Below are 15,767 nucleotides of genomic sequence, written 5' to 3' on the forward strand. Positions count from 1 at the left end.
GCATGTAATTAAAACTGTGGAAAAAGACGGCCCACAAAAGGGAACATACAGCTCATTATACTTGCACCGTTTCCCCCCACCACCACCACCATTTTACAAAGTAGTTGGGTAAGGAGTATAAAAACTAAGATAATCCAAAGTAAATTAGTCATTAGTGATAGATGAGTGATGCAGTATTGAGTATTTCATAGCTAGACTGGCTTTTATAACTGAGTAAAACTTATTAAGACCACCCCCAGAACACATACATTTAAAGGTATGACTGCGATAAACGTTAATTTTTTTAACTGTGTTATCCAACTTAATTCTCAGATGACACTAAAGGCAGGTCTATTTCCATTTTAAAGATGTAGGAAATGAGGCTTGCACAAAATCACCCAGTCCCTAGGCAAGGAAAGGTACAACTGAGCCCAGGTATTCTGACTCTCTCAATCTGAAACCTGGCAGCTGTACCTAGGGACTCAGGGGGAAAAGTAAAAGGCCTATATCCATAGCTATGAAGTTTTTTCCTTCAGCTTCAGAGCTGGTACCTCTGTCCCTAATTGTATACATGTCAGATTAAATGGCTTAAGGTTTTACAGATGATATGTGAGAAAAATGGAAGAAAAGATGTCAAAAAAGGAGACCTCCTGCTTTCTTTTGCTTTCCCTATTACCAAAAAACTGCCTTCCATAGGTGATGCTAAACTTGCTGTTCAACTATTGAAGAAGCTTTTGTATATATTCATTTTTTCATTCACACTAACACTCTTCTAGGAATGCATTCCGATATGGAGAAAACATGTGTGAAAACTGGTGTGAACATCAGATTCCCTCATATTGAGGGACAGAAGGATCAGAGCAAAGCCTCAGTAAGGATAAGAAATAATCTACAGCAGCTGACATCTTACAGGTTCCCAATATGCTTATGATACGACCTTTTTTTTATGATGTGACTTTTAAACAAAATCTCACAGTTGGTGAATAAAGCAAGATACCTATACTGCAAAGAAAGTTAGCAAAACACATGAGATATTACTCTGTTGGTCCAAGAAAGAACTTAACACGGGTAACTATTAAGAATCCAATGTGTTGGGGGAAACTGGGTGGCTCAATCGGTTAAGCGTCCAACTTTGGCTCAGGTCATGATCTCACGATTCTTAAGTTTAAGCCCCACATGGGGCTCTGTGCTGACAGCTCAGAGCCTGGAGCCTACTTCAGATTCTGTGTCTCCCTCTGTCTCTGCCCCTGCCCTTCTCATGCTCGGTCTCCCTCTCTCTCAAACCCCACACACACACACACACACACACACACACTCCACTGTGCCTAACTTCCAACTACAATAAAGTAGCTTCTGTTCCTCCTCAGACCAAGGCAACCATGCCAGTGTTTAACACAACCTTGTAAGGGTGCCTGGGTGGCTCAGTTAAGCATCTGATTTTGGCTCAGGTCATGAACTCATGGTTCATAAGTTCGAGTCCCGCGTTGGGCTTTCTGCTGTCAGTCACAGAGCCCACCTCGGATCCTGCCCCCCCCCCACCCCACTTGTGCTCTTTCTCTGTGTTTCTCAAAATAAACAAAGAAACTTAAACAAAACAAAACACACTACCACAACCCTGTAAACCTTGCCTCCAAAGGTTGTCCAAAGGCACGATGAGACAGACAGGCCTTCTCAGCATTACCAAAGCATCACTAGAAGTGAAAAAGTATATGCAAATATGGTTCTGTGGCTGAAACTCAAGAGTATCTAATTACAGCAGTAAGATTCACCATTATTAAAAGAAGCAAGTTAGCAAGTTACCTGGCTAACTCTAGTATACATGTTTATAAAAGTGGTTTCAATTTGGTCCTAAGAAACAATGAGGTCATTTTCACACCACATTAACTCCGTCTCTCTTTAATGTTCTCCTCCTCCCAAAGAAGATAAAGCTTGAACTTCCATCTGCCTCAGCAAAGGTCAGGATAAAAAAAAAGAATAGGAAAATGGTATCCATACTGGTTGAGTAGGAGAATGAAGAAAATATACCAGACGCATGGCTATGTTGCACCAAGTAGAATAGAGGGGAACGAAGGGTCTGTTGTAGACATGGGAGGAAGAATGAAAAATGTTTCAAGGGCCTCTGACAGCTATAATGTGCCATTTACAAATACCCCATTTCTCCTCTGAGCGGAACACACGGTGGGGGGGCACTTGCCGAACTACTCGGAAGTTATGTGCAGCCCCATAACTTGCTCTGTCAAGGGAACGTGAGTGGGGGAAGCCTTGGAGAGCCGGAGGGCAATTCAGCGTGCTCTCTTGTCAGAGCAATGCTACCCGAGTACCGAGTGCCCAGACTCCGCGAGCAGGGCCTGCAGCTGACCCAAGATGGCATGTCCGCTGGCAGCTCGATTGTCACCTATACGGATTACTGAGCTGTGTGCTCCCTCGGCAGGGTGCTCCAGCCCACCCTGTTACACAGCCCATTTCGACCGTGCCCTATTTCAGTTCTTCCTTCACTGCAGTCAATCACCTTCGCATGACCTTTCCCATAAAAGGCAGTCCTATCTCTGGGCCTAGAAATGCCAAGAAAGTAAACCTTATTTGAAGCCCATACCAGTACCTACCACTTAAGAGCAAAGTAACAAGTGACAAAAAATTACAAATACAATCCACGCCCTGTAACTAATGACACCACGTGTCAAGTAGAGAGAGACAAATATAGCTGACATGTAACACCTGCTTTGCAACTGCTTCTTCAATTCAGCCTTCAGAGGCCAAATCAATGAGGTCATCCCTAGAAATGTTTCTCACCTGACTCTAATAATCACCTGCACACCCATTTCCCCCACTGAGTTGGAACAGCTTATAACAAAGGCTATTCTACTCTCAGTTTGATAACTACCAGCCAGCATGGGGCTTACTAGCATGGTGTTCTACAAACGAATGAGAACGACCTTACACTGAGTTGGGCTTACAAGTACATTAAGGCAGGACAGGACTCCTTAAAGCCAAAAGAGGCTTGATTGAAATAATGCACACACATCTCCAGATTGAACACAATAGCTAATCAATCAAACCTAGAGAAGGCAAGAGTCTACACAGCTCTCAAGAACTAAAAGACTGAAACTTCACAGAACTTTAATACACACATACTAATATATTTGTTTTTCTCTGTCTGTTCATCTTCTCCCCTAACGCAGGAGATGTGCAGTTGGCTACTTCAGATTCGCATCTTCTCTTTGCTACCAGGAAAGAGAAAGCGTCCAGTCTGAATCATGTGACCGCCCCAGCCCCATCAATGAACTCAGAAAGATGGGAGAGTTGCAGATTCTCCCAGCTTTGGCAAACGGCTGGCCGGTGCTGGCGATGGACAGTCAAGAGCTGAGTTAAGATCATGTTGGAAAAGAATAACTAGGGGTGCCTGGGTGGCTCAGTTGGTTAAGCGTCTAACTTGGTTCAAGCTCAGGTCATGACCTCATGGTTTCGGAAGTTCGAGCCCCACGTCAGACTCTGCACTGACAGTGGAGAGCCTGCTTGGGATTCCGGTCTCTCCCTCTCTCTCCACCCCTCCCCGGCTCACCCTGTCTCTGTTTCTCTCAAAATAAATAAATAAAACCTTAAAAAACAACAACAACAAAAACAGAATAAGTACCATTCAAAACACATGGGTGAAGAACTGAGGGAGATCATTCAACAAAAGAGGGTTACTGTGACAAGAGGGGCTCATGTCAGCTGAATGCTTTAAAGGTCAGTTCTCCTGTACAGTGGTACAAAGGGGGATTAACAAACTTATTGGTATGCTTATACCAAAAAATATTCTCAAACAAAAAAATATTTTCATTCAGATCTCATTCCTCAAACCTGAACATCTGTCCAATGTTTAACCTTGTTAGTATAAAAACACCAAGAAAATTAATGTGATTTTTTCATTATTAAATTAACAGAAAAATGCACAGTGAAAATAACATGAATAGAATGATGAGAAAAAGCACTCTTTTTCCTGATGGTAATAAGTAAATGGGTTAAAAAAACTTATGTGAAACAAATTGACTGTAAAAAAAAAACAAAACAAAAAAAACTCCCTTTGACCAAGTGGAGACACCTGAGGGGTGCCTGGGTGGCTCAGTCAGTTATGTATCCAACTCTTGATTTCAGCCCAGGTCACGATCTCAGGGTCGTGGGATGGAGCCTATACTGAGTATGCAGCCTGCTTAGGAGTCTCTTTCTCCCTCCCTCTCCCGCTCCTGTTCTCTTGAAAAAAAAAAAAAAAAAAAAGAGAGAGACACCTGAAATACAAACATTTACGCCTACGCAGAAATTTTGCCCATTACAACCATTTAACTATCCAAAAACTAAAAAGTAAATCTGGAAAACATTGTATAGTGGTTCAGTAAATCATGTGGCCATTTGTAACAATTACCAAAAAAATTGTAATGATGTGAGAAAATGTTTGTTAAGATGCTGAGTTTTGAACAAAGCAGGATCCAAAACCATATTTATAGTGTAATCAGCTACATGCTAAGCTGTATTTTAAAGGCAAATAAAAACCAAAATGTTAACACAGACCTATCTCCGGATACTTATTTTTGTGCTTTTCTGTATCCATCCCACTGAAATAGATTTTTAAGCGAAACACAAATCTATTTCCTTTCTGTATAATTAACACTGGCTAAAAAAAAAAAAATCCCTGCTCTGACAATGCTAAGAAAAAGTTATAACCTATAGGTCTCATAACCGAGGTTTTACTCTGTAATGAATAACTAAAACTTTGAAGACAAATTTTTTTTAATGGGGCTGGGCAGGTGGAGAGGACTGGATTCAACCATTTCCTCACTCCATTAAAAAAATCCGATAGAGTACAGAAAAGAACAGATCACCTATAAACCAAAAAACTACACAAGAAACGGAAAGGAAAATAATAGAGGAGGAAGTCTAGTTAATATATGGACAGAGGATGGGGCGCCTGGGTGGCGCAGTCGGTTAAGCGTCCGACTTCAGCCAGGTCACGATCTCGCGGTCCGTGAGTTCGAGCCCCGCGTCAGGCTCTGGGCTGATGGCTCGGAGCCTGGAGCCTGTTTCCGATTCTGTGTCTCCCTCTCTCTCTGCCCCTCCCCTGTTCATGCTCTGTCTCTCTCTGTCCCAAAAATAAATAAACGTTGAAAAAAAAAAAAAAAATTAAAAAAAAAAAATATATGGACAGAGGAGGACAGGGGAAACAGAGCAAATAACCAGGAGATATGAAATACATCCCAAAGATCCAAATTCCTTTTAGCTTAAGAATGAATGAAAACTAGTCTCCTAAAAAGAAAGGAAACTGTAAATGACCTTGATTTGGGGGATGGGCAGGACCGGTCACAGGAAGGACACTATGCAAAGAAGAGCCTAATGCAAGTCTGAAAGAAAACAGTGAATAAAAAAATGAATGCATTTAAAAATTCTAGGAGGGAAATACTGCTACTGAAGTCCTCAACTGAATGAGTGGAGGTTTTTCCATTATACATACTTCATACCCTCTTCCAAGTCCTTCATCATAGGAACTGAGCGGTTTGTGCAGTAAAAACAGTTTGGCGTGACGAAAATAATCACTGACTTAGAGTCAAGTGGTTGGAAATCAGGTCCTGACTCTACATACTAGTTGTAGAATGCTGAGCAAACTACCACATTCAGAGAATAGGGGTTACCTACTTATTAGCAGAGCTCCTCTGAGTCTCTACTAAAAGAAGGCGTATAAAAACATTCGGGAGCACTCCACCGGGGCACTATTGTAGTGGCTGCTCTTGTGCCCATCAGCTGAAACGCTGCACCGCTATGAATACATTTTCAAGACCACGTCTATTTTTGAGTCAAAAGCCTAATAGCAGCATTTTACTCAGGAAAGCTGATCAACAGGAGTCAGCTAAAGAGAACGAAAATACAGTTGTAACTGCTCCCTCCCAATTTATCCCAATCTTCTCTGTCTCCCCCAAATCGAAAGAGGTTTCTTAGAGGTTAGTTCACTTCTAGTATAGCACAGTCTACGAGGGCTTCCAATGTCATTCTGGGCTTCGATGAAAAGGTCCTTTCCAGGTTCAAGATTCTATCATGAGCAAAGAATCAAGCTGAGAGGGGAAAATAAAATTCAAATGAACAAATTTGCATTCTTAGTCAAACTGGTTCAGACTTTTTTGGCTAATAGTCTAAATTTATACGTCATAGTCATTAATTACACTTATCCACATAAAAAGAGGAAAAATATATCTATTCAGAGTTATTACTAAATTATGGTATAGCCACACAATGGAACATAAAGACTTTAAAAGTCATGTTTTTAAAACAATTTTAAGGACACAGAAAATGACACAAATGATCCTGGGTTTCTAAAATGGGGGGGGGGGTGGGAACTGGCCCTCCTCCGTGTGCTAATTTTCTGGGGAAATGTTTTTTGAAGATATGTGAAAGTTGAAATTGTAAAAACTGAAATGGGCTACATTATGGAAAGAGAGAAGGGATGAAAGTATAAAAACCCTAAGTATACTCTGCTTTATTTTCTTCAGCATGTTTTCTGCCATTCCAAACACATTTTTTTTCCCAAGCACATTTTTAAATTCTACACTTATCCTTCACAACTGAGTTACAATTTTTTTTTCAAATCGTTATTACTAAAGTATGGCTGACAAATCATATTAATTTCAGGTGTGCAACAGTCATTTGACAGGTCTACACATGACTCGGTGCTCACCATAGTTAGGTGTGGTCACCATCTGTCACCATATATTACAATATTACTGACTATATTTTCTCTATGCTGTCCTTTTCACATCTGTGACTTATTTTAATACTGAAAGTTTGTACCTTTAATCCCCTTCACCTATTTCCCCCATCCTGCCACCCACTCCTCTCCTCTCTGGCAACTACCAATTTGTTCTCTGTATGAGTCTGTTTCTGTTTTTTGTTTGTTTGTTGTTTTTTTTTTAGATTATACATATAAGTGAAAGCACATGGTAGTGTCTTTCTCTGACTGACTTAATTCACTTAGCATGATTCCCTCTAGGTCCATCCATGTTGCTGCAAATGTCAAGATCTCATTCTCTTTTATAGCTGAGTTATATTCCATTGTACATATATACACCACATCTTCTGAATCCATCATTCTAATGATGGGTGCTTAGGTTGCTTCCGTATTTTGGCTATTATAATGAACACAGGGATGCATGTTTGGAATTAGTGTTTTTGTTTTCTTGGGGTAAATACCCAGCAAGAGAATTACTAGACTGCATGGTAATTCTATTTTTAATTTTCTGAAGAACTTACATACTGTTTTCCACAGTGGCTGCACCAACTGAACTAATCACTGACAGACTTAAAGCAAATAAACTATAGCAAAAATGTGCCATTCTACAAATAAGTAAGAGTTCTATCTTGATTACAACTTCATCTTAGTTCTTTAAACCAATACATCTTAATAACTAATATTAACCATTTCCATTTCTATTTCTTGCTCATGTTTTTAAAATACATTAATACAATAAAATAGTTAACACCAATGGGTAGAAAAAGATAAAGGCGCTGAAAACATCGCTGTGGATTTTAGAACCAGTGTACTATGTGAGAGACCAAACTGTCACTCACGTGCAAGAGTCCAAATAGAACCTGAGTATTACTATGTAAAACTGCAGTTGTTCAAAAGGTAAAAGTTACTGATTTTTTTTCTGCTTTTTAAAAAAATCTCTACATGGGGCTCGAACTCATGACCCCAAGATCAAGAGTCATGTGCTCTCCCGACTGAACTAGCCAGGCACCCCCAAATTGGTACAGGTTATTTACGTGTAAACACAAGCACATATAAGCACATATATATATATATATATATATATATATATATACACATATATATATATAGCAATAAAGAAGACGAAGGAAAAACATGCCAGTGTTAACAGCGTAAGTCAGAAGTGGATTGTGGAATTATGGTTTTTTCCTTTATGCTCTTCTTATTCTCTAAATTCACTAAAATTAACATGCCATGCTTTACAATGGGGGAAGGATATTTTTTAATCAACAGAAAATAAAGTGTGGCTACTCCAACGAATAATCTGATTGTAAAATAAAGCAAAAAATAATTTCAGAACAAAACTCTGCACACTAAGCATTGTGCTAGCAATGTAACATACTACAGATTGCTGATGTTAACCAACAGCCCTATGAAACAGATCTCCCCACTGCGTGGACTAAAAACTCCGAAGTGTCCTAAAAGATACAACAAAGGACACGTAGCCATTTAATGGCAGAGGCAGTAATTTCACACAATGCTGTCCTTGTCCAAAGTCCATACGCTCACCTACTAAAAGAGCCTGATGTCAACAGGATCGGTTTCAATATATTCCTTACATGTGACATTTAAAAACTTTCCTTATAGGGGCACTGGGTGGCTCAGTTGGTTAAGCGGCCGACCTCGGCTCAGGTCATGATCTCACGGTGCGTGGGTTTGAGCCCCATGTCAGGCTCTGTGCTGACAGCTCAGAACCTGGACCTACTTCGGATTCTGTGTCTCCCTCTGTCTCTGCCCCTCCGCTGCTCACGCTCTCTCTCGTTCAAAATAAATAAATAAATAAAACATTAAAAAAAGCTTTTTAGGGGCGCCTGGGTGGCTCAGTTGGTTAAGCGGCCGACTTCAGCTCAGGTCATGATCTCGCGGTCTGTGAGTTCGAGCCCCGTGTCGGGCTCTGTGCTGACAGCCTGGAGCCTGGAACCTGTTTCAGATTCTGTGTGTCCCTCTCTCTGACCCTCCCCTGTTCATGCTCTGTCTCTGTCTCAAAAATAAATAAATGTTAAAAAAAAATTTAAAAAAAAAAGTTTTTTATAATTTGCTAGACAATATACACATGGTAGTGTCTCCAAATGTTGTGTCAGATAATCGTATCAGAACCTTGCCATGATTTATTGCAAGCTAAACATGGATTGGAGAGGAAGGCTTTGCAAGTGAGGTTCTGAGTATTTTATACATACAATGACAGTCCCTGGCTAAATCAGACAAGGAATTTTCCATTCCACAGAATGCATCTGATTCTTCACACTACCCCCCTAGGCAAGTACTCTAACTGAAAAACCTGCGAAACACCATACCACTGAGAAAACGAGAATGGAGAGGCCCACAAAGTCAGACTGCCTCACCAGCCTGTCGGTACCCACACGCTGGCAAAAAATAAGATGGGGAAAAGACTCAAAAGCTAGTTATCAGAACTCAAGGTCTTAAAACAAACAAAGCTTCCTTTCAATAAAGTAAATAAAGACCTGCATAAAGAAAAGGCACCACAAACGATCGAAAGACACGCTGTAGCATGTTTAAGAGTGAGGAGAAAGGGCAAGCACAACAGGACATACCATATGCTAACGACCCTTGAATCAGATTTCTGATAATGTCAGTGACTGACAACTATTTTTTGAGCCTAGCGCATTTGGAAAATGATGAAAGAACTGCTTTGAATTCGTTTTGTTTGTGTTACTTGGCTCAAAAAATTAGGAAAAAATTACCCATTTGCAGTGAACCATTTAATTTTCTGTCCTCAAAATGAGGTTTTTAAAAAGTATTTTTTTTTCACCACTTACTTTTCAAATTACCATCCAATACATACCTTCCTCCTATCGAGTCGTCTTGTGGTTGGGCCCCGGCAGTGTTCCTCTGTGAACGTCGCAGTGACCCCCCTGGATTGTTATTAGGCCGGTTGGACATTGGCACCTCTCTCTTGAAGGGACATACCCTTTCTAGACACTACCATTCACTGAAAAGAAAAATGAGAAAAAATTATCAGCTATATGTGGTACACCACAGAAACCAGATAAGGGGCAACAAAGATGAAGGGGAAATTTCAGGTCAGCAATTTATACGGCCAAACTGATGCTACATTGTCTTATCTGAAATCTGATTAATGTCATATAAGATGTCAAGAATATACCAAATTCAAGGCATGTGGTCCAGAGCCCAGCACATAAAATTAACATAGATTTCTCATGGAACACCCAGGAAATTCTCAATTCAAAGAAAACAGGGCACAAGCAGAAATTTGTCTTTGCTTCTCCATTTCTTATAGTGTGTAAGAAAGGGCACTACGCCCAGCATCAAAACACCCTGGCTCAAGTCCTGTGACAGAACAGGTATTAAAGGGGTCTGTCTGCCTTTGTACAAATCAGAGCCTCCAGCCTCCAACTCCTCAGCCACAGAATAAACAACATGTCATGCCTACTTCACAGTATTGCTGTGAATAACAAATGACATCATAAATGCAAAGGAAACTGTAACACTATGGAGAAATGAGGAGAAAGGGGCCGAAGTCCAGTGAACTAAGAAATGGTCCCAGATATCCTGGATTTCAACATTAGCTGTGCTGGCTGTGACCCTGGACAAGACACTTAATCTCTCGATTTCTTTTTACCTCTTCTGTGAAATCAGTATATCACCTATCCCACAGAGTTGTTAGCAATACGATATTGAGAACATAATTCACAAATATAACAATTTAACTCGAAACACAGTTCTTAATCCATGTGAACTTTCTATTAGAAATTTATTATGTAGAAAAAATGCTGATACCCAAAGAAAATCAAGTTAACTGATAAACAGGCCCTTATCACCATCATAGAAAGAACCACAATTTGTGTAAATCAAATCTTCACAATTTTTAAGCCTCCAGTCAAACTCCAACTAGAGTTCTTTCATTCTGTTTACTGGGGAGGGAAAAGAACGCATGTGACATCACAGGATACAGTGCCAAAGACAATGCAAATTACTCACGACTAAATCTATTACTGGATTTTGTTTTAAGAGCTTCCATGCTCTAGAACAAGAAGTGGGTTCTCTTTGGAGTTACATATTGACCCAATTCAGCAGCAGAAAAAGATGGTTTCTGTCACATATGCCCACATCATCATCAATATACTAAATAAACTCTGGTCAGAAAGTTCAAATTACTCATGTACTAACTCAATTTTGGAAAGAAAAAACAGGGAACAGTACAAAACACTGAGAGAAAGACTGAATTTACATGTATCAATGTGGAAAGATCTCCCCCAAGATATATTAGAGGGTAAACACTATAAAACTCCTGGCTGTGTGTATGCGGATTTAAAAGACTGCATATGTATCCTTATCTATTGTCTACACATTGCAAACTTAATACTGCTTGCCTTTCAGAAAGAGGACCTGGGGTCTGAGGTCTGAGATGAAAAGAGTCACTGTTGTTATCTACCATAATAAACCATAATAACAATAAACCACAATAAGCCATGAGGTAGGTCACTCTAGCAGAGTAGTTTGAAATGCACGGCTCTCGGCTCTCGAGTCAAACTGCCTCTGGCTGAGTTTGAGTCCTGACTCTACGAGCAACAAGTTGTGTGGCCTTGTACATACACTTCTCTGCTTCAGTCTACCAAACGGGGATAAAGAACTTACCTCATAGAGCAGTTGGGAGGACTAAGTGACAAATCCACGCAAACCACTTACCACGGTGCCTATGCTATTCCGAGGGCTCAGTACATATTAACTATTACTCTTATTACTATAGATGCTTATCGCAAATAAATACGACCCTTGTGGCCAAATAATGCATTGGGGGAAACTTCATAAAAACCACTATCAAGGTGAGTCTTACATTTCTAGGGATAGAGTTTCAGTGAATTTTGCTATAAACACAATCAATAGTGCTTTTAAGTAAGGATTAATTACACAATAACCTGACAAGTTTTGTCAAAATATGAACGCCCAGCTTCTGCCCTCAGAGATTCTGATTCTGTGGGGACAAGGACCGGAAACATTTTAAAAGACCTCTCCTGGCAGTACCGCACCCGCGAACAACCGCACCCTATTCAGGAATTAAGCAAAAGCCATTCTATCTCAGGATTCGCCCGAGAAGCTTTACTAATTCAAACATCACAGCGCCATTTCACTTGGACCCTCAACAGCATGGAAACAAGAGAAGAGCAAGCTACTGCTGCCTTCACTTTGAAAAGCAAAGAAGACTGTTGGCGACCAAGACTGGTAGGTCTCACTAGCCTACCTCCCGCTCTGAAATGCACACTGTAGGTCACGGGATGTTAAGTCATTCAAAGGGATGGAAGCGACACTGGTCATTCGGACCCACAGTTACCGAAGGCACCTTAACAACACTCCCAACTCCTTCCGAGTTTGTCCACCAGTACCGGTGACCATTACCATTACCAGCCCATAGCCTGTTCACAGATAACTCTTGCTAAAGACAGAAAGGGTGGTGGCAAATAAGAAGACAGTTATCTACCCAAGTGCTAACTGTTTTTTAAGGAAAGCTGCCAGGCTCTGTTCAACTCTGGAGTACGAAACCCCAAAAAGTAAATCTATGATTAACATAAAATATATACAGGACCTCCCCCTCTGCCAGATTACCAATAAATCCAAAGCTGGAAGGGACCATCCAGGGCGACCAACTTCAACCCTTTACCAATCCAAAAAAGTTCAAGCCATCTGTTGAGGATCTAGTCCTCTGAATCTGACACTGAGATATCCCTTCCGGAGATCACCACTACCTCACCTTCAACCAAACTGAACTCCTCTGGCTCCAGGTAAGAGCCCAAATATTTTCACCATACAGTGATTTTTTCCTTCTTGTTATACTCTTATGCCTACTGCATTTTATTAACTAAATTTTAAAACACACACGTGTGAGTTACACCAATATAGAAACTATATCATAGCTATAATTTGTGTTTTAAGAACCTGAAATGAGTATGAACTCAAAAGATTCCATCTTTTTTTAAAATTTTTTTTTTAACCTTTTTTTTATTTTTGAGACAGAGAGAGACAGAGCATGAATGGGGGAGGGGCAGAGAGAGAGGGAGACACAGAATCGGAAGCAGGCCCCAGGCTCTGAGCCATCAGCCCAGAGCCCGACGCGGGGCTCGAACTCACGGACCGCGAGATCGTGACCTGGCTGAAGTCGGACGCTTAACCGACTGCGCCACCCAGGCGCCCCAAAAGATTCCATCTTAAAGCTGAAACTATAAGTTTTAAGTCCAACCTGTTAATAACCCTATCAAGTCCTAAAACATCCTACTCTTCTAACATACTACCTTCATTTCTGTGAAAATAATCACATAAAACCTCTGATATTAAATCCTAAAATATTCAAATAAAATAGATGGCATATAGGACTCTGACCTCAACGGGAAAAGCATAAAAACACTAATGGGTATGTTCACGACTATAAAACTCACGATGACTTTGTTCCCAGCTAAGTGGCCAACAAACTTACTCACTGTTCAGGTTAAACAGCATTTGAATTTTATGTGAAAAGTACTTAGCTCTTCAGGCAAATAGAACTTTTTCAGGAAATCCAGAACGGCATATTAATCTATACTTAAAAATGCACTCTTAAAATTTTTAAAGAAGGATATTCTTTCAAGGAAATTTCAACTGTAGTCATTCTGGAAACTGATTTCCCTCTAATTCTGCTAATTCAAAATCACAGAAAAGAGATTAAGATGGGGGGGGGGAGGGAGGGAGATTAAAAAAAAAAGATTCAGGAGCACCTGGGTGGCACAGTTGGTTAAGCATCTCTTGAATTGCAGCTCAGGTCATGATCTCACAGTTCATGAGATCAAGCCCCACACCTGGCTCTGTGGTGACAGCACTGAGCTTGCTTGGGATTCTCTCCCTCTCTCTGCCCCTCCCCCGCTCTCTCTCTCCTCTCTCAAAATAAATAAACTTTAACAGAGAAAATAAAATGAAATAAACCAACCACTCACTTAGTGTAAAACTCAGAACACCAAGAGAAATGGATTACAAAAATTAACTTCAGGATGTAGTAGTTCTTCCTAATCAAATGGCCAAGTAGGAAAGGAAAATACGAAAAGGAATACCACAGAGGTTCGTTAGTACTTATGCAGAATTTTTATCACCTGAAGGACATTTGACAGACTGGAAAACCAATCTCCAACTTAGTAACCCAGAACAGTGAGCTAGCTAATTCATAAGTGTCATCACTACCTATTACCTATTTAAGAGGCGACACTGAAACTAAAAAAAGCTGCATTATTTCACAGTAAAGATGGTAACATTTTAAAAAGCTACAATGTATGTCCCACACACAACGTCTGCAGAAAAGTTTTCCGCATCCAGAACTGACACTGAAAGTGAATCTTATTTATCTGCTGTCTCCCCCGCACCCCATTTCTTAGGCACTCTATTTAGACGTGGGCCTGCAAAGGGCACTTGGTTTGGCTTCAGATTCTGAAACTAGAGTTTAATAACACCAGTGATAAACACAACTGCGTAACACTTTACTCCTCTGTTTATTCTATTAAGCAAAATTTAAATGTGCCAATGAGCCTTATAAACCATTTTATTATTCCTACTTTCCAAATAAGGAAAGGGAAGTGTTACAAAATTAAGTAGCCTCTGTGTGTACGGAGTAAAGGCATATGGACTTTCAGACTGCAGGTAACGACATCCAGAACCGCAGATGTGAACAACTGCGTATACTAGATTAAAACAAAAAGTCCAGACTTAGGAGCAGGTATGGGAAGTTAAACATCCCAGTGGCAGTATTAAACTCCACAATGAAATAGAATAGAAGTCACCCTTGTTTACAAAAACAAAAAGCCATTTTTGCAGAAGAATGTCAAGGACTTCAAACAACACTATCTTTAATGAATAACCTTTCAGCTTCCCGAAGAGCAAGGGGTTGAGAGGTACGAGAGAGACAAAACAATCCCCGCTCACAAGGAGCAGAAATGAGGAAGAGCCACTGAGTACAGGGAAAAGGGCCAAGTGACTTGAGAACTGGGTCAGCTAAGTGTCTGATTCAACGAGGGGCATCAAACCCAATCCAGTGTTATGATGGAATACTGAATGTTGTACAACACACAAAGTAATTTCAAATTATATATTTTAACACTAGAAAATAATATTTAGTGGAAAATACAGGTTTTAAAGGGAAAACTAAAATAAAAACAATTATGGGTAATGTTTATTCCGTGCTTACCATATACAAGGCTAAATGCTTTTTCATTTAATTTTCACAACAACCTTACCAAAAATAGGTACTGGAAATTCACTTCCTTCAAAGAAACTGTGGCACACGCTAAGTTAAAATAACCCTACCACCACAAAGCTAACAAGAAACTGGGTCAGCACCAAACACAGATTTGACCTCAAGTCCATGCTCTTTGTGACTATGTTATATGGCTGAACAAATAAAAATAATTATACATTTACCTTTTTTAAAGAGTCAAAACATTAGAGAACCATGACCTTTCCAAGCTTGGAAGATATCCAGAAGATTCTAATCCTTTCACAGTTCTTTGAGAAAATCATTGTTAACTGCCCAATCCTTAAATGAATTATCAGAAATTATACTAAATGATACAAGAGGCAATATCAAAGGTTATATTGTAAACAGAGAAGAAAAGGTGACTTAATTTTGCCCTTACTCCATTGAGAAGGCTCAGCTTAAAGAGGGCCAAGAAGGATGGCACACAGGAATGAAGAAATCACAATGGAGGAGTACTGAGTAAGTCGTCAGCGCTCAAACATGGGATCTGGGAAGAACTTGGACCTGGAAACAAATCTGATCTGTATCATGAAGGGCCTAAAAACTCAAAATTACTAGTTTAAGACCTACAGATAAGGAGGCAGATCAACTATTCAGCTACCAAACAGATCTAAGGATAGATAAATGAGGGTCTGATAAGGATGGAAGGTGAAATGATGAAGAGATGGCAGTCAAAGGTTGAAACGATAAAATCTAGGCAATCAAAAAAGAGAATATGGGTCTGTGGTTATCCAACTTCAGCATGCATATGAA

General features: G+C 40.1%; 1 protein-coding gene across 17 annotated transcripts in view; it reads right to left on the reverse strand.

The window, feature by feature from the left end:
* TRIP12 (thyroid hormone receptor interactor 12) overlaps positions 1-15,767 on the reverse strand; it is a 140,241-nt gene that overhangs the window by 91,742 nt on the left and 32,732 nt on the right. For all 17 annotated transcript variants that reach the window (XM_030326677.1, XM_030326688.1, XM_030326683.1 and 14 more), the window contains exon 2: positions 9,570-9,716. In XM_030326677.1, coding sequence (XP_030182537.1) covers positions 9,570-9,667 — 98 coding nt within the window. In that variant the 5' untranslated portion in view covers positions 9,668-9,716. The remainder of the gene's footprint in view (positions 1-9,569; positions 9,717-15,767) is intronic.

Source organism: Lynx canadensis, chromosome C1, assembly GCF_007474595.2.
Source record: "Lynx canadensis isolate LIC74 chromosome C1, mLynCan4.pri.v2, whole genome shotgun sequence".
Taxonomy (NCBI): domain Eukaryota; kingdom Metazoa; phylum Chordata; class Mammalia; order Carnivora; family Felidae; genus Lynx; species Lynx canadensis.